General features: G+C 35.5%; 3 protein-coding genes across 3 annotated transcripts; 2 read left to right on the top strand and 1 right to left on the bottom strand.

The window, feature by feature from the left end:
* The first annotated feature begins 1,024 nt into the window (after positions 1-1,024).
* LOC106799992 (olfactory receptor 5M3) lies at positions 1,025-1,957 on the top strand. The gene has a single exon (XM_014779805.2). It carries the CDS (start codon positions 1,025-1,027, stop codon positions 1,955-1,957), a length of 933 nt encoding a protein of 310 aa, XP_014635291.2.
* Positions 1,958-8,101: 6,144 nt separating this feature from the next.
* Positions 8,102-9,054, top strand: LOC101404695 (olfactory receptor 5M9-like). The gene is given in 1 exon segment (XM_014779808.2): positions 8,102-9,054. A coding segment is annotated over 1 exon segment (933 nt). The 5' UTR covers positions 8,102-8,121.
* A 7,466-nt stretch (positions 9,055-16,520) lies between these two features.
* LOC147911137 (olfactory receptor 8U3-like) lies at positions 16,521-17,476 on the bottom strand. Its single transcript, XM_087428518.1, is given in 2 exon segments — positions 16,521-17,185; positions 17,188-17,476. Coding segments are annotated over 2 exon segments (954 nt in total).
* Positions 17,477-25,222: the final 7,746 nt, after the last annotated feature.

Below are 25,222 nucleotides of genomic sequence, written 5' to 3'. Positions count from 1 at the left end.
TTTTTCTCCATAATATCTATTAACATCAAGCAAGGCACTAGTGTTTCCTTAGGAAAATAATTTGTGAAATATTGGTCTGGGAAAAGCTTTATATGACACCACCTATATTTGAGAGTAAATTTATAAAATATCCACGAAGCTTGTCTAGAACCCACTGACTCTCCAAAAAAGAGTCAATCATTCCACAATTTCTGCCCCTACTATAACTCTGTAAGAAGAAAATATGGTTTTAGTAAGTTTATTTCATATAAATACTGCTATAAATACTGACATTAATCTCTCTTACTCATCTGCGAATCTCCAAGACATAACAGTTAATGATATCTAGTAAATTATAATTACATGTCAGATTTGCAAAAGAGTCCATATCCAGGCAATATGCATAATGTATGAATGTGTGTAAGTCATTTATCCCTTTGTACTTGGCTTTGAGGACTACTGTGATCAGTTTGTCCCTCTTCAATGTAAATGAGTTCAAGTATGAGGTTAGCTTAAAATTTTTTTTTATCTGACATTTAGGGTTGATGGATTATTTGATTAAGTGGCTTCCATCTCTAATCATGGAGAATATGCTTATAATGAAAAAGAGTTGAAGTAAAAATTATTTTTGAGCGATGTTAAAAAGAAAACTATAACCCTCCACAAATAACTTAAAATATGAAACTACCAAATATGCCAGTGTTGGAAAGAAGGGATGTTTAAGGAGTAGTCTTGTAAATTTGGCTAATCACAGTATTTAGTACTAGCATGTTTCAATCACAATATTTTGTATAACTGTTGTGTAATAAGGCCTGTGTATTTATTCATCATAGTAAACTTCAGAGAGCCTGTTATATAGCAAGTGTCAGACAAGATTTACTGAAAAGAATGGCAAAGTGCAGTCATAAGTATTTAATTAAGGAAATAATGAAAGGGGGCATGGATAAAGATATAAATTAATACATAATCAATACTTGACTTTAAAATTTATTTCCTTTTAGTTATCACCAAGATTTGTAACTAATATTGACTTAGAACAGAGAAAATGTTTAATTTCACCGATGTGACAGAGTTTATTCTTTTGGGACTAACCAGCCATCGGGAATGGCAAGTTCTCTTATTCATCATTTTCCTGGTGGTCTATCTTATCACCATGGTGGGTAATATTGGCATGATCATGTTAATTAAGGTCAGTCCACAGCTTAATAGCCCCATGTACTTTTTCCTCAGTCATTTGTCATTCGTTGATGTGTGGTTTTCTTCCAATGTCACCCCTAAAATGTTGGAAAACCTGTTATCAGAGACAAAAACTATTTCTTATGCTGGTTGTTTAATCCAGTGTTTCTTCTTTATTGCCCTTGTCCATGTAGAAATTTTTATTCTTGCTGTGATGGCCTTTGATAGATACATGGCAATTGGGAAGCCTCTGATCTATGGCAGCAAAATGTCAAGGCTTGTCTGTATTCGACTGATCTCTTTCCCTTACATGTATGGTTTTCTGACCAGTCTGGCAGCAACATTATGGACTTATGGCTTGTACTTCTGTGGGAAAATTGAGATCAACCACTTTTACTGTGCAGACCCACCTCTCATCAAAATAGCCTGTGCTGGGACCTTTGTAAAAGAATATACAATGATCATACTTGCAGGCATTAACTTCACATATTCTCTGACTATAGTTATCATTTCATATCTGTTTATTCTCATTGCCATTTTACGGATGCACTCAGCGGAAGGAAGGCGGAAGGCCTTTTCCACCTGTGGGTCCCATTTGACAGCTGTCATCATATTTTATGGAACTCTTATCTTTATGTATCTCAGACGTCCCACAGAGGAGTCCGTAGAGCAGGGGAAAATGGTGGCTGTGTTTTATACCACAGTGATCCCCATGTTGAATCCCATGATCTATAGTCTGAGGAACAAGGAAGTGAAAGAAGCCATGAAGAAAGTGATCACCAGAGAGTGTTTAACAAAATAAAATAAAACTGAGTTAATTTTGTCCCCTATGTTTCATAAATATTTGTTTTTCAACTGTTTATTGCTCAGTTACAAGAGAAAGTCTCAAATTGAGAGAAAAAATACATTGTCCCATTCCTGCTGGTGTAAGTACAGGATTAATTAAAAAGTAATAAATTAATTAATTGAAAAGGTTATTTGAGCTAAAGTTCACGGGTATGTTAACTGAAATTTTTCAAATACTTAGCTAGAACAAAAAGACTGTTTTTCTTATTCACAAATGCAGAGGATGAATTTCAGAAGTACTTATCAATTTGCCCATTTAGAGAGTAATTTGTGGCAGAAAAATAATAACACATTTCATTTAGTTGTCTAGCAGGAGGCCATAAAATCATAGTCTTTCCAATGGTTATGAGATTAATGTTTAATGCTTCTTTCAGTGTGAAGGGTGAGTCTGTTCAGAGAGTACTACTTTGAAAATAGCAATGATAATGAGTTTAATTCTTTTTTACATTTTTGGTGTTTAAGAGACACAGCATGGTGAGTGTCTCTCCTTTACAGACTCCAGTGACTGCCGTATTTCAGCTCCAAGGCTGCCAGTGACCAGACTGTGCACGTGTCATGTGCCCTGCCAATGTCTTCCTTCTGAATGAAGAGCAGGTGGAATTAGTGAAGGGATACGCCATTTTGAAAGCATGGCTCTCCAGGTTTCCTTTAATAAATTAAATTGATAGTCGTATGAAGTATTTTGCACATCTGTGACTAAGATATAGAAATTAAATATTTTAAAATAATTTTTGTATTTGAAAGAAATAAAGTATTTAGAATGGTCTAATTGTTGTTGAAAATATCACGTCTTGCCATAACATGTTAACACAGTTTGGTATCACTTTTGTGCAACTCTTTGTTGCAGAAAATACATAATTAAAATGTAATACACACATTTAAATTACACTTTTAAGTAATTACGAGTTTATCTGCAAATTTGTAACTATAAAACAAAATTGATGCAATATGAGAAAAAAATGTTCTTCTTCGTCCATTTTGGAATTTTTATTTTCCTCAAGGGAAATTAGAAATAACTATGAATTCTTTTCTTATACACACAGATATCATGGGCAACACTTCAAAGCTATTTGCATATAAACACATTGCTAATTTAGATTCAATTATATTCCTGTGTCTATAGTTGCAAAACTTAAACCCCCTAAAGACCTTAAGATCTAACATAATGTTACTTTTGAGTTGAAATAAAAGTTATTTGTTTGGGCAGTAAAACCGTTGATTCATCATTTATCGAACACTTGACATGCCAAATTAGTTCCTGGTTACTTATAAATTTCAAAATACGGTTTTAAACATTTTAATGCTTTGTAGTCTGTTAGCAGGTGGATTTGGATGACCTTTGTTACCTCTTTTTTTCAAAGGCAAAATGCCTTCCCTACTTATTTTTTGTATAGTTATTTTAATGTATATGAAGAGTGATGATGCCAAGGTGAAAGGTTAAATCATATTCCTGGTTTGAGTTTACAAATTTCAAACTAATGTGTGGATGACCTTGGATAAGTCACTTTTTGCCGTTCATCCAATTAATATTTAGATTCTAGTCTCTGATCTCCAAGGTTTCTGAAGTTGATAATTTCCATGAGTCTAGATGCTTTGGCAGAGCATAAAGCAGTTTTGCATTTGTTGAAAATTCAGGATATCTCTGTAAGATACTTTTTAAAATAGATTTTATTGTTACATTTTTTTATGTATCAAATTCCTTATATTTAAGATCTCCCGTATAAAGTGGTATTAACTGTCTATGTCACTCTCTCTTTCTTGCTCTCTCTCTCTAACACACACACACAAACACACACACACACACACATGCAAACACAGTCTTTCTTCCTTTCAAAGCTATACTTTCTTGAAAGAATGAGCATTACATCACAATAACCTGATGCCAATGAGTTTACCAGATGTACTTTTCCCCTAATAAGTGAGAAGGGACTCAGGAGTTCTGGGTACATGGGCACTGAACAATGCAGAGAAAACTTTGCCTGAGCACAGTTCTGTGAACCTTCCAGACTAAATTGAGGTAGTATATAGTTTGGAGTTTGTGAACAACCCAGGTTGGCATTCTGGTTTTTTAACTTGGTAGCTATCTAAACTTGGTCAAAAAACGTAACTTTACAGTTATTTTACATATGCATATTTTATTCTTCATTATAGGGATAATGTTAATCACAATTCTATAGAGGTGGTGAGATCATAATTGTAAACTGATTTGAGGTGAAAATGCACAAATAATTTCAATTTTTTTGAGTGCTTCATATGAGACAGGCATGGCACAGAGTTACCCCTATATTATCTGAGACCATCACGTCACATTGTAAGATGGCTGTTTCCCCATTCTAGAGATGAGTATTGAGGCTGAGAATTGTGATTACCCAGGGTTGTGTAAAGTGATAGAGCCAAGGTTTGATTCCTGATCTATCTGACTTCAAAGTCAATGCTCTGCTGACTCCCAGAAAAGCCTAAATTCAGGGAGACAAATCATTCTACTACAATTGACTACTTCACCAATGACTTCTACTTGTACTCATTCTCCCTAGATGTTTCCAAGTGATTTATACTGTTGATGCATCTGACGTCTTTAAAGCGACCATGATACGCATGGGACATGCATTGTGTGATGGGATGTCCTGAGAGATGGTGCTTATTAGAACTGTGGCACAACAGAAAAGAAAGTCGCTGACTGAAATTTTATATGATGCAAACTAAGAATATTTCCCTGAGATGCATAATTGCCAAAGGTGAATGAAAGAGGGCAGAACCCATATGAAGGTGAGAGATTATTGTGTGATATCAAGAATTTTGATTTCTCAATTTTATTATAATAATAATTCTTCTCATGAACACTGCTTAACTTCTCCTACCCCTGAGATGTTTCTAGAATTTCAGTCATTATTTCTTTCATAATTACCTGGATAGTTCCTTGGGGAGATGCCTGTAATGCTCTCAGTGTTCAAGAGTCTAGTATATATAGTGAGAAATTACCATTTGCTGTTCTCCTCTGCTGAAGGTAGGTCTGCAAATTCTTTACTCTTTGCAAAGCAGATGAGTGCAGTCAAATCTTTTAATTTTTATCCTTATTTTGAAGAGAAGAATGAGGCCTTATTTGTAGTCTTATTGTTATTACAGTGTTTTCTTGTGTGAAATCATATTACTCGGAAATATTTTTATTTCTATCCAGAGTTTATTCAAAACCTCTTAAGAATGAGCTTGTTACAATGGGGATTTACAAAAATTTCTATTCCCCGTTTTTTACCCTTTCACTCTTTTCTACAAAGACCAGTGATTTTCACATTGTTGTCTTTTTTTGTTTGTTTGTTTATTGCAGTAATATTGATCTACAATATTGTATAAATTTCAGGTGTACATCACATTGTTGTTTTAAATTATATGCGAATGGAGTCGAGGATATTGCATCAATAAGAATAATTGGACCAGTAATTATATCTTTCCTGTTTTCTTCATAGGAAATTCCTGAGGGTTAATAAAAATGAATTTTGTTTTTATTTGTAAGTTAGACATTCTATATTCTCAATTTTTTTGATAAGTGATGCACATCTATATAATAAATTGGCTCTAACTCAGAAGTCACTCGGTCATCTGAGCCCAGGGCTATGGGATCACCTAACCTTGGAAGTGATAGGGAGAACAGTGGTCCACTGTCTCTATGGATACATTCAGCCATTCTAGAGACACATACAGCTTTTCTAATTCATCAAAGATGAAATATAAAATTATAACACGATAATTTTGTTCTATCTGGAGGCTAATCGAACTGAATTTTAAATGTGGAGAAATAGAGTAATAGGCTATCAAGAGAGAGCAATATAAGGTTATTAAGGGTAGAAGACTAGAGTTAAATTAATTGATTTGCATCCCAATATGGTAGATATCTGACCCAGGGAGACCTTCTTAGTCTTTCAGTGCGTCAGTTTCCTCATTTGTAAGGTGATGATGCTAATAGACCTTATTTCATAAGACCTTTCTATGCAAAAAATTTAGCTGGCAATCAGTAAAAATTAGCTATTCTCACTAATATCATAAAGTTTAGAATGTTGTCACTAGAAGAATCTTTCTTAGATAGTTTTAATAATATTACAATATTGTAATGTGGTATATGAAGCAGATAGAGGTCAAGGCACCTGAAAAAAAAGTCATATGTGTGAATATTCCTGAATATCCATTATACGTAACATTTAAGCTAGGCATTTTAAAGAGTTCCAAGATGAATGAGGCAAACTCTACTACCACGGAGTAAACGATTATGTGTAGCAGAGAAATACATGCATCATATCGGGACTGAAACAATATTGGAGAAGAAGCATTAGTTTATGTTTCTTAGATGACTTGATGCTGTTTTATATGATTTATACTTAAAAAAGTATAGTTGTACCATTAACCCAAGTCAAACCCTGCTAATTAGAGAATTGTCTGTTCATGGAGTGGGGTCAGGAGTCTTTACAAAGGGAAATCTCTGCCCTTAGCTCTATATCACAACAAGAGTCTGCAGCTCTCATCTGGTAAAGTATCTCCACACCTAAAAGGAGCCAAAACAGATGAGCTATAATCATGGAAATCTATATTAAGGGGAAGTTTAGTTCTGAAATAAAACTTTAGTGTCTGTGTTATGTGTTCAGTTTATTTTATATATGGTATGTTCAATTCCTATATTAAGCATTTCAGGGGTAAGAAAATAGTTCATAGAGCTTAACTTCCCAAATGCACCTGCTACTAATTGGAGGGGGCCATGATACAATCACAGAGTTCATACACTTTTTAATATATAAAGGGACATCTTTAGCAACACTTTTTCAACATGTCAAGCTGATATTTTCTCTTCTGAGCTTTGGCATTTGCACTTCCTTCTTCCTTCATATTTCTCTGTAGCTGGCTACTTCTCACTAACTCAACAGTCACCTCCTCAGAGAGATCTTATTTGATCACTCTCTCTGTACATCACCTCCCCCTATTTCTTATCTTACTAGCATGCTGAACTTTTGTCATAGCAGCTCCATTCCCTAACGTATCTCATTTGTATATTTGTTTGTTGTTTACCCCTTTTAAACAAGAAGAGAGCATGATGCAAGCCAGAATCTTGTATATTTTGTTCACCCTCATATTTCCAAAATTTAGAATATTTCTAGGTATAACAAATATATGTGAGATATAAGGTGCTTTAATATTTGTAATATGAATTAATATAAGCAATTATAAACAGATGCCAAATTATAAGTCAGTAATGTATTCTTCAAACACTGTTACTATGGAGAGCTAAATTCCCAAGATGGGTCTAATCCTACAGACACATCCGTATGATCTCACGTCAAGTTTTTATTTCTTGGAAGAAGTAAACTGAGGATGTGCATTACAAGGAGAAAATATTGTTTGGGAACCATTTCCTTATAGTGACATTAAATTTGACTATAATAATTAGGCATTGAATTGATTGGTTCTAAAAACCAGCATGATCTGATGTGACACCATGGTTATTAAAATACATCCCGTAAACTTTGCCTTATGATCTTTATCCACTGACATAATGTTGATAATGCATGCTAGGTGATTGAACCACTTGTAGTTTACAACTGATAGAGCCTGTGCTGTTAAATCGCTTTACCTCTCAGAGTAGTAGCTATCAAACAAGCATAATGTTTAGCTAAACGAAATAAGATATGACTAGGAATTTCATATGTTGAAAGCATATGATACCATATGCTGGCATCATGGAAGATAACTATGTCAATAACTAGATTGTAACATGAATTACCACTGACAAGTCTTAGTCTGGTTTTAGTCATATTTGAGCCCTGTGATGATATCATATTGTAATAATCTAGCAAAATATAAATGTCTAATTTTAATAATATATGTTAGCAATGAATGTAATTGCTTATTTTACTGGTAGAAAACTGATAAATATTGATAGTGACTACATATAAGATTTATTAGAGGAAGCAATTATGCTTATACATTCTTATCTTGGACATTGTGCAAAATCTGCATTGATTTTTAAATTATTTGAATTAGAATAAGGGTAAATGTGACTCAAAATTTTCAAGAATAAAACGAAGCCATTCATGAGTTTTGTTTCTCCTTAGGCAATCCAGATTTGGTCTTTTAAAGGCAATGCCGAATTTCACGGATGTGACAGAATTTATTCTTCTGGGGTTGACCAGTCATCAGGAGCTTCAAGTTTTCGTTTTTGTGGTGTTCCTAGTAGTTTACATGATCACTCTGTTAGGGAACATTGGTATGATCATTCTGATCAGCATCAGTCCCCAGCTTCAGAGTCCTATGTACTTTTTCTTGAGTCATTTGTCTTTTGTGGATGTGTGTTTCTCTTCCAATGTCACCCCCAAAATGCTGGAAAACTTATTATCAGAGACAAAAACCATTTCCTATGTGGGGTGTTTGGTGCAGTGTTATTTTTTCATTGCCCTTGTCCATGTGGAGGTCTATATCTTGGCAGTGATGGCCTTTGATCACTACATGGCCATCTGCAACCCTTTACTTTATGGCAGTAAAATGTCCAGGACTGTCTGTGTTCGCCTCATCTCTGTGCCTTATGTCTAAGGATTCTCTGTGAGTTTAATATGCACATTATGGACATATGGCTTGTACTTCTGTGGAAACTTTGAAATCAACCACTTCTATTGTGCAGATCCTCCTCTCATCAAGATTGCCTGTGGAGGGGTCCACATCAAAGAATACACAATGATTGTGATTGCTGGAATTAATTTCACATATTCTCTCTCAGTGGTCCTCGTCTCCTATATTCTCATTGTAGTAGCTGTGCTACACATGCGCTCTGCTGATGGGAGGAGAAAGGCAGTCTCCACTTGTGGGTCCCACTTGACAGCTGTTACCATGTTTTATGGGACTCTCATATTCATGTATCTCAGGCGGCCCACAGAGGAGTCTGTGGAGCAGGGGAAAATGGTGGCTGTGTTTTATACCGCAGTGATTCCCATGCTGAATCCTATGATCTACAGTTTGAGAAACAAGGATGTGAAAGAGGCTGTCAACAAAGCAATCATCAAAGCAAACTTGGGGAAGTGAAACTGCAACAGAAATTTTTACGTTGTGTTGCTACCTATTACAAATATCCAGGCATAAAAGTTCTAACTCAAAAAGGACTTTCTAAAGCCAACACTTCCATATACTAAAAGGTCCAATCTAACACAGTGATGCTTTACCCCATGAATGGACTCTAATTACTAAGCCTGCTTTATCCTACATGTGCAATCATATTATTGAAACTGACATATTAGTGTTATCCACAGTGTATGTAAAATTGCGCTAAGTGTAGTTATTGGAGGAACCTATAAATAAGTTTAGATAAAGAAATGTTAATTTTGAGGTGCGCTTTTTGGAGTCAAACATGATTTCCTAGAACATTTTCTCTATACACGTGCTCCTCGACCTAAATTTCACATGAAATATGTAATTTCATGAGAAAAAGAATAAGAATTTGTCTCTTTTCTGTGACTACAGGATGTTGATGGACCTTGACTTACCTAAAGTGTTCCGTAGTGTTTATACATACATGGATTTTAGAAAATGAAATTGTATTGAGAATTTTTAACTACAGTCTCAATACAATCACAAGATTTGTCCTCAGTATGCATTGTTCAATAGTTAGCAATGTTTGTCTTTTAATAATCCATTTAATTATCTTAACTCTACTCCTTTGTTTGGATTCTGGTATACATTTCTTTTTGTTAAAAGGGTGAAATACTCTGAAAATTGGCTTTCCTGTCCTCCTCGTAATAAAAAAATGAACCAGTATGAGTTTTCTGATATTTAAAATCTGAACTTTGGCCATAGTACAATGTTCTATTAAACCTTTGGTTGATAATGATTTGAAACTATTGTTTGATTCCAGTTTCTTCTCACTAATGTTGCATTCTTTGGTTCTACATTTAGCATCTTAAATCAAACTTTCAGTGCCTAGAATGGATCTACCAGATAAGAAGCACTCTATAACTAAATGTTATTGTGTTGATCAGGCATTCAGATTTGATCAATACAGTTCAAAATAGTACCCCATTTGGGCCTGGTTGAAAATCCTCGAAAGCTTACTGTTCAATTTATCTAGATTGGTGCATCTAAGCATACTTATTCTACCTTCCATTCTTGCTAGAGGTAGAGTACAAATTTGTCTACCATTGATTACTCCTGCTAACTTACCAGCATAAAGACAAATGGGAATTAGAAATGATTCCTGATGAGCGAGTTTATTTTTGAGTAATTGCTAATCCAATTAAAGGGGATGCACAATTGAGTAGGTGCAGGAGGACTGAGAATTAGCATATAATGGTGGTAAAGTCACTGGCAAGATGGACTAATTCACACGGAGTGTTGTTACTCAGGCTAATTTACTAATTAACTATGGGCTATTATCCCTTAAGTGGATCTGAAGAAAGACAGATGGTGGGGAGAGTGGAGTTGTCTTTCATAACTTCAGATTCTGAGCGGGAGGAGAGGGTACCATTGGTTGGTATTGGAAACTATATTAACAAAGCCTTTTGATTTTGAACCACCCACATTTGCTTCTAAATAGTTAATGTCGAGAACAAATAGTAGGGCTGCTCAAGGAACAACTGCTCTCACAGAGACTGGCATTATCACGTGACGTTCTAAGACCCTATTTTCTGGGATCCTTATGGCAGATATTCCTCAGTCTCTACTGTTTCATTTTTCCTTTTGGAAATAAAGCACTGGCCATCCAGCTATTGACCATAGTTCTCATCTTCCCTTCCTAGTAAAGTATATAACCTTGTTATGAAGTTTTGGCAGTGAGCTCTCAGTAGAAAGTTATGTGTAAAACCTAAGAGTTATCTCCTCAAGGTCAAAGCCACTAGACCTGGACTTTTTCCTCCCCCTTCCCCTTGAAAACGTTATCACTGAAATGGTTGCCCTAGACCCATACATAGAAGTCACATATTGACGGTCTAATTGCCTTACCTAAAACTCTCACTCACACTTTTGACTGAAAAAGGAATAAATTTCTATCTTATTAAGTCACATATTTTGGGGGTTCACTTGTAACAACACTTAGCCAGAATCCTAATCCTCCCTCCAAGTGTTCTTATAATACTTTCCAGAAATATGATCCTTGGCATCTCACCTCTGCGTCCTACTACTTCCTAAGGCAAATTTTGCTTTGAGGATGATCAAGTCTCCTCAGATGCCTGCCTATTTTCCTGGTACTGAGTGAAGTGCCTCTGATGCTCTGTATAAACCAGAAGGAAGTAAAAACTCAACCTTCTGGTCTTAGATATTAGGGTATATCTCTTTTGCCTCATTGCTTGATAAGTCCTTGGGCTTGTCGTGGTCTCCAATTGTCACATTAATTGGCCATCAATCCTTTTTGTCCCAACTTCTAGGCCACTTCTTTCCACTAGCATTTTCAGATACTTAGAAGATGCTTTCTTGGTCTTAGGAATTCTTAGCCATTTTCTTTGCAATGTATTTGTAGGTATAGACTAAGTGAGCTTCCATCAAACATTTTAGCCAATGTACATCTTTAGCTATTGTTACTTATTATGGGTTGAATTGTGTCCCCCAAAAAGGTATGTTGCAGTCCTAATCCCAAGCATCTCAGAATGACATTATTTGGAAATAAAGTCAGTGCAGATATAACTAGTTAAGATGAGGTCATATTGGAGTAGGGTGGCCTGTTAATCCAATATGACTGGTATCCTTATAAGAAGGACGTTTGGACACAGACACAGAGGGAAGATGGCCATGTGAAGACGGAGGCAGAGATTGGAGTCATGCTGCCACAAGCCAAGGAAGGCCTGGGGCTACCAGAAGCTGGAAGAGGCAAGGAAGGATCCTACCCTAGAGCTTCAGAGGGAGCATGGTCCTGCTAATGCCTTGACTTCAGACTTTTAGATTCCAGAATTATGAGAGAATAAATCTTTATTGTTTGATGCCACCAAGTCTACAGTACTTTGTTAAGGCAGGCTGATGAAACTAATACATTACTGTTTTGTTGCCATTTTGGAACTCTGGTTTTTCTGTGAGACATTTTTTTAGTGTCTGGGGCTATACTCTGTCGTCGTTTCTGTTCTTCAAACGTATCTGAATGTTCTTTTGGTACCTGTCTGGTTTTGAAACAACCTCGCCTGATTGTGATATGCTACCTAGAGGAAGGGGGAAAAGAACCCTTCTCAAACATTCAATAGCCTTTAAATCTTACATTGCCTGCCAATCTCAGTTTGCACCTTTACTACTTGTGGTCATGAAAATGGCTCTTTTATCATTATGAGTTCTTCCCCAATTTTCAGTGTACTGTATAAGCTCTGTGCTCTTCTCTTACCTGTTTAGTGTTATGCTTTGGAATTACAAAACAGGCAAAACCAAAAAAAAGCAGCAACAAAAACGTTTTCCTTTCTCGAGTTTGTGGGCTCGGCAATTGACAATCATGACTTTCAAGATAGATTTCTCTGCTATGGTGCTCACTCTCCCCAAAAAGAAATCAAATTAAGAGCTTGAAAGTCATAATTGTAACACATTGCTTTCTCTCCAGAACTTATACCATTTGTATCCACTTAAAAGACCTCATTGTTGCTTTAATGGTGTTCTTGGAGTAGGATGAGGCAGATGTAAAAATAATTTTAAAATACATAGTTTAATGGGACAATATTTATGTCTTCACATAAACTTAAAATCTAAACTTAACCATAAAACCTATACTAAGGTAATTTGAATGATTTAAACTAACCTGGTTATCATAGACTTCTCATTAACTTCTATGCAATAATTTCTTTTGCAAATATTTCCCAAAATACAATACATAATATAATTTTATATATTACTCATTTGGTTATTTTAAATGAGTGTTTATATTTTTGTTATTTTCTATTTATGGTGATTGGCAGATTTTTCTCATTTGCAGCGGTTATATAAAGTTTTGTTTTCAGATTTATTTCAATAAAGTTGTGAGTCAATTTAATAAAAATATGCTAAGCAAATAATAAATGCTATATGCCAATGTAGGAAAAATCATGAAGCATAATAATAACTAAAATACAGAAAGCACAACTCTATCACAAGTCACCACAATTTCACACACACACACATACACATACACTCCTCTGCCTATCGTATGCATGTATATATAGTTACTGTATACATATTATATAGTATATTATATGTATATATTATATACAATTATATCTCTAAACATATATAAAATGAAGCAGCATTTTGGGGTACTATCTGCCTATCGGGCACTACTTCCCATGGGGTTTAAATATTTTTTTAACTTTTTTAGAGTTCAGTAATTTCTGCAACTTTCCAAGACTATTAACTGATTCAAGTGAGACTGAAAATTTGGTAAGTCTGTTGTGAAAGTCTCTGTTGTTATACTATTGGTCAATTAGTCATATAATATTCAAACAGATTTGGAGGGAACTCAGATATCCAATGTGCTTCCTGCATTGCTCAATGAACTGTAATTCTGGAATAGAACCAACTTTGAGTTCCTGAGCTTTATGAGTACCACTCACCCAGAAGTGAGTCAAGTCAAAGCAAAATTCTCATCTTTTTTCCACCACTCAGAGGTGTTTTTTAAGACGACAGAGACATTACCTAATGTCACTTAGCTAGAATTGATAAAACTTAGGTGTGAACTCAAGACCCTAAGATTCTAAGAACTAACTTCTTTTTGTGTCACTGAGATGCCATAACTTGATTGCAGACAGATTTTGATTACTGGTCATGCCTGGATCTGAATTGTGAGCCTTTTGTTGAGATGATAGCAGGAACGACAGAATAAAAAGGGAGTATCAGCTCATGATAGGAAAGGGCTCATAGGTAACCCTGGCACTTACCCTCAGCATGGTTTCGTTTTGTTCATTTATAATGAACTTCATTTTTTTCATTGTTCATTTTGTTCATTGTTTATTGTTCATGACTTCATTGTCAAAATATATTTCCTGGGTCTCTAGATCCATTCTAATACCTATTACAGTACATAGGTCACAGTAGCACAGTCTTATAATTAAGTACATTGATTTCAGAATCCATTCACCTTCTACTTGTCTCATTTTTGGAGGAGGTCATGCAGAGGACGTGACTGCCACGTGCCCCGTCAGCTGGACCTGGGCAATTAGAGGTTCCTCACCCTCCTCTGTCCTGGAATGTATGTTCCACTCACCGTTCCCATGGTGGGAACTCTTCCAAGGACATAGCCTTGAGATAGTAAGGTGTCGTTGAAACCATCTGGATGGTGTATGCAACTGAGCCCAGGTAAGGTCTCTATATAAACTTTAGGATTGTGGCGGATGGCTGCAGAGATCTCCTGGTCTTGCAGCTGCCCAAGACAAGCCTCGTATGTAAATTCCCTTGTTTATTACAACTGCCACCTACCAATCTGGATTGATCTGCCTCTTTCTTTGGTCTCTCTTTGCCCTTCTTCTGTGGAGGCGAGTTTCAGATTTCACGATGGAAACTCCTGCGGTTTTGAATTAGCACTTACAGAAAAAAACATTGTTTTAATTTAATGCTACAGAAACCACTCAAAATGACTTAATAAAAATAAATAACAGGCAAGTTTTTTTTTTCTTTTTTAATAAAATTACAGTGGTATTTTACGAGACACAAGAGCAGAAAATGTAACTAGGCTTCACAAGAAACCAGTACTTGGGCCTTGGACACTGTAGAAACAAAGACAGCCACCTTCTTTCATTTTTTGAGCCCATGGATTTCTCTTGTTGAAATTTATTTTTCTCTATAGACTAGTATCTGTTTCTCAGTGCACAGCGACATCTACAATGGAAACCTCAGCTCCAGAATGCACTTAACCTAAGATTAAGTGATCAGTTGAGACTCACTAGAATTACAGGATTGCAATTTCCAACTCCCTTGAAAGACATCTGATTGGCTTATCCTCAATCATGTGATCACTCCAAGATACTGTGCTTATAAGGGTAGAGACACTAGTACAACAATGGATATCACATTTCACCTCTGTGGAGGAGGGAGATTCTCAGAAGGGTCATTGTAAGCAGGGAAACAGTCCAAATTGCGTTCATTTTATTTGCTTACTGACTTATTTACTCATTTTGCACCATCATTCAGAATGGTTATGGAGATTATATTAAACACTAAGAGTGATAAATTGTGGAAGATAAATTCATCCTACAGTATCAGTATCCCAGGGATGAAGCACGTCAGATTGAAAGCCTAAACTGTGTATCCAAGCCAAACTTAAGCCTGTCATGACACATTGGGAGACTAGTGATGCAGAAGTGATATTTGCACTAGAGTCTGCTGGGCTTCACAAAAAAAAAGAATTAGGACTGATAATTTGTCCCTTATTTCTTTTTAACAGGCTTAAGATATTTCTTTTCCAAAGTGGTACTGCCTTATCCCACATATGCCCGTGTTATCCTAAGGGCCTGATGCAATTTTCCTACACTTGAAGGACTCCACAAGGTACTTGTGGTCAGTAGCTCACGCTACTGGAATTTTTGCCTTGGTTGCGCATTAACTGTCTTAATCACCCACTTCTGACACTTTAGCTCTCTCTGAGTCTCACTAACTCATATTGAAATTAAACATTTATTTTTGTAATTATTTGATAGATATCTGCCTCTTCTACCAAACCATTAAGCAGTATCATGCAGGGAATGTGTTTGTTTTGGCTCTCTAAGGATGGTACACAATGTCAAGCACATAGTAGACATTGAACATTTGAATTTATAGGTGAAAAAATGTCTGTTACATTATAGTTGAAGGTTTAAGTGGGTTCTGGATTATGCTGCTTTATAATCACCCCAATGTAGAGCTACATTCTTGGAATTGGACAACTATATTTATCACTTTGTTCTAAACTATGCCTTCCTGTCCCCCAACCCATTGTAATTTCCTCATATCCCCAAATTTCAATGGACCTTTGTACAGTATAGCTTTGGCTAACAAATTTAAGGATAGGTCTGCTTTTTTGCTTTGATAGGGTAATAAAAGGGAGTATGGCTTTCCAAAAACTAATCCTGACTCAGATCTTCATAGTGAAAAATGACATGTTTTCAATGGACCTAATGATAGCGTAATTTCAGGGAGTTGTAGGTAGTGAATCTAGTGGTGGTCAGAAGCAGAGGGAAGAATGAAGGTTAACAGGGTACAGTTGAGGAGCTGGCTATAGCATAAAATGACAGCGGGATGGATAAGAAACTTATTTCATCTGCTCCCTTGCCTCTTTCTCTGTCCTCCACTAATTTACAAAACAGAAACACTTTTGAAATGAGCAGATAAATCTTATTGTCAGTTGAATAGGATATACCCAGGTCATAGCTATCAGTGTTACATATCCAAACAGCAGCGATTTGTTAAAAATTTAAATTTTACCCCTTTAGACATTTCATCTTATTACAGACTATATAAAAAATAGAACTTATGTACAAAATAACTTTACTCGTATAAAGAATGGTAAAAATGTATTACTCTATCAAAAGATTATTAAAACAGCATATCTACATGTGGCATTGTTCCAAGTGAGGCATTATTCCAAGTCACTTCTTAAAGTTTTTTAGAGACAGGACATAACATTTTTCAAAGGCTTTTCTCAAGGCATTTTTTACCTCTTGGTTCCTCAAGCTGTAGATCATGGAGTTCAACATGGGAATGACTATTGTATAGAACACAGAGGCCATTTTGTCTGTGTCAAGGGAATGGTTTGACTTTGGTTGCAGATACATGAAGATCAGAGTCCCATAGAATATAGTCACGGCGGTCAGATGAGAAACACAAGTTGAGAAAGCTTTGCGCCTCCCTTCTGTAGATTGGATTCGCAAAATGGCAGTCACAATGTATAAGTAAGAAATAAAGACAGTGGCCAAAGAGCTGATCATGTTGAATCCAGCAAAGATGAAAATCAAGGTTTCTTTGAGGCTGGTGTCTGAGCAGGCAAGGGCCATCAAAGGGACGTCGTCACAATAGAAGTGATTGATGATATTGGGGCCACAGTAGACCAGTTGGAAAGTAACTATTGTGTGGAGCAAAGCAACAGAAAAGCTGTGTAAGTAGGAACCCATTACCAGCTGCATACACACCTTTTGGGACATGATCACCATGTAGAGAAGAGGATTGCAGATGGCCACATAGCGATCATAAGCCATTACTGCAAGAAGGAGCATCTCTGATATCACGAAGCTCAGGAAAAAGCCCAGCTGTGCTCACATGCGTAGAAAGATACAGACCTGTGCTTGGTCAGGAGGGTCTCCAGGAACTTTGGGGCTATTGATGAGGAGTAACATAGGTCTACGAAGGCCAGATTACTTAGAAAAAAGTACATGGGTGTGTGCAGCCGAGAATCCAATCGGATTAATGAAATCATCCCAACATTCCCTGCCAAAGTTAGAGTATATATCACTAAAATGAGCAGAAAGAGAATGATTTCAATCTCTCTGTGGACTGAAAAGCCCAACAGAATGAATTCCATCACACTGGTGTTATTCCTTTCAGTCATTTATTCCAGTTTCTTAACTGCTGAAAAAAGACAAGACAGAGCCAGAGAAAAATTATTGGGACTAAGGAATTGTCATCAGACACCAACATTTGTGTGTTTTAGCTTGAGAAACTGTTGTTTATTGAAGTAGAACATCAGAACCACCAAATACATCCCATTTCAAACTCTCCTCTCTAGCTATTTATAGTTTTATGAGGCCAAAAATTGAGGGCCAGTAAAAATAAATCAGCTGAAAGCTGCATAGTAAAGATATAAAAAAAAAATGTGTATATGTTTCAAAAAATATTTAATATTTTAGATGTACATCATTTAAAATTATATTGGATAAGGAGAAGAAAACAAATTTTTATTTCTAGCTCCATTATTATCTTCTGTGAAGCAAAACTTTAATGCACTGGGGCCGGCCTGGCAGCACAGTGGTTAAGTTCACAGGTTCCACTTTGGTGGCCCGGGGTTCACAGGTTTGGATAATGGGCACGGACCTACACATTGCTTATCAAGCCATGCTGTGGCGGCGTCCCATATAAAGTAGAGGAAGATGGGCATAGATGTTAGCCCAGGGCCAATCTTGCTCAGCAAAAAAAGAGGAGGATTGGCAACAGATGTTAGCTCAGGGCTAATTTTCCTCAAAAAAAAAAAAAATTTAATGTACTAATTTTATATCTTATTTAATAGATATTTTTATTGTAGTTTAACAAATATGTATCATGCTAAATGAAAAGTTAAGCAAGATATTCAATGGAGAGAAAAAAGGGGGCCATTAAATGTTTCGACTTGTGAATCAGGCACATTTTGAATTCATATGTAATTAATTTATTTTCAAATACTGCTTTCTAAAAATTAAAAAAAATACACTCATAGTAGAGCTAGAATATATATATTTTAAAAAGTATAGTTCTCCATATTAAAGTGTGCTATAGTGTTGTATTTTAATTCCTTTTACCATTTATAATCAAGAATGTTTTCTACAATTTCTGGTAAATTCTCAGTGAAACAATATCATGCATTCCACTTTCAAATGGTAGTAATCTCTTTGATGAGAGAGAGAATAATTTTCAGGAAGTAATGCTTCTGTCCTATGATGTTTAACCTGCACAGTGTGGTTATTGGGTGTTATATCTTCTTTCCACTTTTGAGGTCGAGAAAGCCAACCTTAACTTTGGAAGGAAAGTAGAAAATAAGAAATTCTCAGCATATCAAATTTAAAAAAAATAAATTGTGTAAAAGAGAAAGAATAATTTCCGTTCCTCCCCAAACATATTGCCCCAAGGAAAACTTTTATTTTTATTTTAACAGTTTGGTGTGAGTGGTCAGAAATTCTGTCCTTTTAATTTTCTCTTCTCCCTCTATTGACTCAGCTCAGTACTATAACTTGTACCTAATACGTTCTCCAAAAACAAAACAAATACATGCTCACATATACATATACACACAAATACACATACATAATACACATAAATATATGTATATGCATATATACAAAGATATGCATACATATACATGTGTACATAAAGTATGACATGAAAACAATTTTCTCCCTCATCCATTTACTTTTCTCTTGGTGGAGCCAAAGCCCACGTTATGGGAGGTGTGTTTGAACTGATTTGTCTTCCTAAACTGGTGTCTTGGTACTATAGCTCGCTATTCTAGGAATAGAATAAAAGACGAAATGAGAAAGTATTGGTCCCCTCTGGTCCCACTTTTGGTCTTCCATGATAAATATCACTTTGGGTGTTTTAAAGATAATTAATGGAAGTTTTTGTATTGAATTACTTTTCTTTGCACATCCCCTGGAATCAGGCTGATTTTCCTTCCTTGTATATCCATAATAATAATAAAAAAAAAGAACAATACAACTCCACACACCCTCGTCAATTTCAAATTTTGAAAAGACCAGCTCCCATTTTTGTGTATTACTTTCACTTATGACTGTCTCTTTGACACACATTTTTTAAACCATCAAAATTTTCTCCTAAGAGCAAGGCAACTCCCACACACACTAGTGCTCTTAATCCACAGGAAGTGGCTTCTGCAGTTTTATCAATAGATAAAAAATGTTTCTTCTTCTAAAGGAAGCCCAATTCTTCTTCTAAAGGGAGCAGTTGAGAGAGATATTTTATTTTGAGAGGGTCATTTCATTCATGTTTGTAGACATCAGCTTCAGTTGTAGCAGAGTTAGACAAGGTCATCTACTTTCTTTTTAATGGGGAAAATTGTGGATGAATTGCCGGGAGGAGGGCTATGGAAATGACCAACCGTGCCTGTTAACCTACCTGGTTGTGGAAGAAATCTTCTGAATATTTCTGCAGGGGTCTCCTTTTCAATGACTCCCTGGGCTAGCAAGTGTATACGCATATGTGATATAGGCCTTTATATAGTTGCATCTCCATTCCTTAGAGAGTAAATTGTAATGTTCCCCAGACATGACTGCCTCAGGGTCACAGACCCTCCAGAGTGCAACTGTGATTAGAAATTTTCAGGTAGAAAAAGATTACGCTATACAAACAAAGGTAATATTAGGTCTTATTTCAAATAGAATGATCTCATCACAAAATCACTAGTCCTTGGTTATGAATGTCCAATTTAATTTGTATAAACAAGACAAAGAAAAGCAAAAACAAATGGCAAAAATTTTAAATATCACAAACACTTCTAATATTTTGTCACCATTTGTTTATATTTGTCCCTTCCTTTTCCTTTGATCTTCTTAGTCAGAAGGATTCTGATTTAATCTTTTGTTTTACCATTTCCTAACAGAGTGTATTTTATACCTAGAAGTTATAAATTTTTAAGCAGATATGTTTATTTTTTCTTTGCTCAGTATAGACATGAAGACAATAACAAATCCTCTTTATCTGCATCCTAATGAGTTGATAAACAAATGAGAAACAATAGGATATATTGGAGTATATGAGGAAGACATTTGGTGTAAAACAAATTTGGCCTGATCTTGTTTCTCCAAAAGGGCCTGATGAGGCCATTGAGCATGCATTGTATATCTGCTTTAAGCATTTACTATGTCCCAAAGACAAGAATAATGCCCTTAAAGAAAAAGATGTAACTTCTGCCATATTGGAATTTTCTCAAGGATCAGCATCTCACTCTAAACTAAGGATTAATTGCTGTCCTGCCTCGCTCACCCTGTGACTACCCAGCTCGAGACCACAGACCAGCTACCTGCTGTGTTCATCAATTGTTGTGTGAATTGCTGTACTGGCTAGGCAATCTCATGACTATTGTAAAAGGGCATTCCAATCATATGTGATACATGCTCTTTGATGGTATATAACCACCCTGTACACCCCACTTCTTTGGAGTGCTCTATTCCTTTGTGAAAGAACTCTCCCAGGCTATATGGTCCTCAGATCTGGCTCATAATGAAATAACCCTAATTTTGATTCAGTTTGCTTATGGACTATTTGTGTCAACAAAGTTAACATTTAACTTTTTAAAATTACATGGCATTAATTTGTTGTATGACCTGAGGCAAGGATCTAAGCTATTTGTTTGTCCAAATAGCTAATTCCTCTGATATTATTAATTTTTTTTCTTTTGAGGAAGATCAGCCCTGAGCTAACATCCATGCCAATCCTCCTCTTTTTTTTTCCTTTTTCTCCCCAAAGCACCAGTAAATAGTTGTATGTCATAGTTGCACGTCCTAGTTGCTGTATGTGGGACACCACCTCAGGATGGCTGGACAAGTGGTGTGTTGGTGCGTGCCTGGGATCCGAACCCGGGCTGCCAGTAGCAGAGCATACACACTTAACCTCTAAGCCGTGGGGCCAGCCCCTGATATTATTAATTTAATAGTCCATCTCTTTCTTATTAATTTATAGTTAACAGAGTTTAAAAATATCCTCTTATTTACTAAAATAATATCAACCACCTTCTGTATATCATAAAAACCTTGGAGTTTTAGAAATTTTGGTAGGTACAGGGCATTTCTATATATCTTTTCTTTTTGTAAAATATATATATATATTTCTAGAATATAAATAAAGTGCATGTATACTGATTATAAAATTTTATATATAAAGAAGATTAAAAAATATATAAATCATCCACTAGAAGTAACAGCTTTTTAAGGTTTTTTGTGTTTTTTCCTTCATATTTTTAGGCATTTTATTAAATTGGGCTCATAGAGTACATGACAATTTACTGCTTATAATTTCAATTTTTTAACCACCAATATATCAGGATTTTACACACTATTCAATATTCTTCCCAAAACATGCTTTCTAATATATCTGTAACATTTCCCATTTTAAAATTTTGTGATTTGTTTCTAATTAGTTAAAATAATAATGCTGTGGTCAATTCTATTATTCAGAATTTGTTTAGAATGGTCCAGTATCTTCAAGAAAAAATACTAAAAGATAGAAATGTTGAAGAAGAGAATGTGTGTACTTTAAATCTTCTTACTTATTGCTTAATTATCTTTCTCTGGCATTGTTTCTTGGAAAGTTGTTTGTGTTAACATGTTGCCTCCAATTTATGTCCTCTCACTTCTCTGGAAATCATTCCAGTAAACATTTTGCCCCCATTTTTCTACGGAAAGTCCCCTTATCAAGGTCATGTTATTTAATCTATCAGCAATATTTGCAGAGTTAATCATTCCTGATTAACTTTCTTCACTTGGAATCTCCCGCTCCTGATTCTCCTCCTGGATGTCCCTCTCAGTTTCATTGCTGGTTCCTCCTCGTTACCTTTGCCTCTAAATGTTGGAGAGCCACAAGCTCAGACTTCTGTCATTTTGTCTGTTTATGTCCATACATCTTCCTTTACCTATTAATTTCATTCAGGTTTATACCATTTAACAGTATTTATATGCCAATGATGCCAAATAAAACATTTAATCCCAGTACACACCTCTGAATTCTAGACTCCCACATTCAACATCCTACTTGACATCTTTACTTGGATGTGCACTAAGCATCTTAGATTCAGTGTCCAAAACTGCGTTCCTAACACCCTGCGCTTCTGCACCTCAAGCCTGCTCCTCTCAAACTCTTCTTATCTCTGCACATGGAGACTCTGTGGTTGCTCCAGCCAAAATCCCTATAGTGACCTTTGACTTCTTTTGCTCATATCCCACACCCAATCTGGTAGGAATTCTGGTTGGTGCTACCTTCACTGTATCCAATCCAACTATTTTTACCACATAAAATGTTACTCTGTAGTCTTGTCTAGCATCCTTTCACTATGTTCAGTGTTTCCATACTTTCCCTCTCCAGTTTTTTTAACACAGAGTAATTCTTTTAAACAGTGAATTAGGTTATCTCAGTCCTTGGCACAGAATTCTGCAATGGTTGCCCATTTCACCCGGAGTAAAATCTAAAATTCTTACAAAGGCCCACAAGATCTGTAATAATCTGGCCATTGTTAGCTTTCTGACGTCAGCTATCTTCATCTCTATCTCCCCCATTCCCATCCGTCTATCCACATTGACTTCAAATACTCCAGGGCACTCCAGCATTAGTCATTTGTATTTGTTCCCTCTACATGGAATACTTTTTCTTAGATATCTTTATGGCCCACTCTTTTACCCCCAGACACTTTCACAGTAGTGAAGTGTGAGAATGCTGGAGCCAGATGATCCGGGTCCAAATTTTGGCTCTGCCATTATGTGCCATGACAGTACTTGGTCACATAGTGTCCTGTGTCTTGTTCTTATCATCTTTAAAAGAAATATAGTAATAGTACCTGCTTCAAGTGCTGCTTTGAAGATTAAATGAGTTAAAGTTTGTAAAGATCTAGAATTTTGTCTGGATTATCCTAAGTGCTAAATAAGCATTAATCACTACCACTGCTACCTCCTTCCTTGATTTATTTTTTCTCAGTATCATTTATGACTATATAACATCTTACTTGGTTAGTTTGTTTGTCGTCTCTTTGTTATTTATTGTGTGGGCAGAAATTTTGGTCAAATTTTAGCCTCTTGATCTGCAGTTCCTGACACAAACTGGAGACTCAATAATTTTGACTCCCAGTAGTGCCGTAAGAGTGTCCATTCTCTCTGCACTAACGTGGATAATTATATATATTCTTTTCACTTTGCTAAGCTCCTTCTTTAAAAATTATGTTTCCTCTTTTATGTATATTTACTTAATCATTAGTAAAATGTATATTATTAGTGAAATTTATATTTTATATTTAGCTAATGATTAAATAAATATACATAAAAGAGGAAACATCATTTTAAAATAATAAACCTGGCACCATTGTGAGTCAAATAGCCAAAAACTTTCTAAGACATTTGTTTATTGTTCAACAATAATTTATTGAGTCTCCAGTTTCTGTCAAGAACTACAGAGAAAGCAGCTAAAACAAAAGAGACATCTATTGAGTTATTTTTCCTTTTATTTTAATTCCTAATTCAATTTACATAAGGTTTTTTTTTAACCCAATATTTTGGTACTTAATTCCTAATGTCTCTAATTTCAATCTTTCTTAACTACAAAGATGTTTATGGCTATGCATAAATAATATGCTGCATATGCCTTTGTTTGAATTCCTTAATTTTCTATTTAAACACACACACATATGCAATTATTTCTCTGATACTTTTAAACTGAAAATTTGATTTATTTCTTCAAGTGAGTTTGCTTTATTTACTTTTCCTGGAGTGACTTATTTGATCTTTTAATATAATGTTTGCACTGTTATGAAATTTTTGTCCTGTCCTATTTCCAGAAAATGATCAAACTATAGTTATAAGCATTTTATCATAGTTCAATTAATAATCCAGATTCTGAAGGTATACAGAAACCAATAATTTGTCTGATTATTGCAACTCACAGACCGTCACCTACGTTCAAACTGTGCACACATGGCATGTTCTGTTCTTATGTTGCTAGTATGCATACTTTAAATTTGCTATTTTTATCTTATTTTCCTTTGAGTAGGGCTTTACTTAGCTGACCCTTTAGATTTCTTTATTCAGGGAAGGACTAAACGTCCATTAAGTATTCTTTAATGCATCTAACAAGGGCTTCTGGTCATAGCCTATGTCAAAAATTTTAATTGTGAGAAAAGTATTAGTTTGACATTGAATTTGAAAAAGTTTAATTGGTGATTATGTTTCCAAATTATTTGGTACTGGTTAATATGCAGTCTCGCCACAGAAGTTACACGTTCCCAAGGGCCTATTGCCTGCCCATACTGCATAATATGGAAGCAATTAGGTTAGCCTTTCCACTTCTAAAAGGTTGCAAAAGTTCAGAATACCTGGGAAATTAAGAAAAATGTCATTTTCTGTAGCTACCATTCTTCATCTGTTCATTTTAATTAAATAATTGCTGATCATTAAGTAAAAAGAAACTGAAGTCAGAGTTCACTTAAGTGTTGATGATGAACTGTCTCTCTGGGTCTTGTTACCAAACTCTTCATTGCAAACAGAATCTCCTACTGTCATTGCTAAAAGTGGGTTTACGTGCTAATCATTTTCAAGGGGCCTTATTAAAATGACTGGATTCTCAGCTTTATCATGGGGACATATTAACCGAAACCAATCTCAACAAACATAAAGTTTCAACTTGAGACTAATTAACATTCAGCTTAATTTGAGTGTGTTGAGATCATGCATTATCTGATTCCTCAGGGATGGCTATTTCATCTACCTAGAAGTATCTTCCCTTGGGAGACAAGATAGCATAGTGGGAAGAGAAGAGGATTTGGAACCAGATCTAAGCTTGTGTTCAGGCCCTTCTACTATCTACCCATGTACTCTTGGGAAAATCATAGATT

This window comes from Ceratotherium simum, unplaced genomic scaffold (assembly GCF_057802395.1).
Source record: "Ceratotherium simum simum isolate JZ-2026a unplaced genomic scaffold, ASM5780239v1 HiC_scaffold_61, whole genome shotgun sequence".
In the NCBI taxonomy this organism is placed as follows: Eukaryota; Metazoa; Chordata; class Mammalia; order Perissodactyla; family Rhinocerotidae; genus Ceratotherium; species Ceratotherium simum.
Note: the sequence above shows the minus strand (reverse complement) of the source record. Positions and strands in the feature narration are given on the sequence as shown.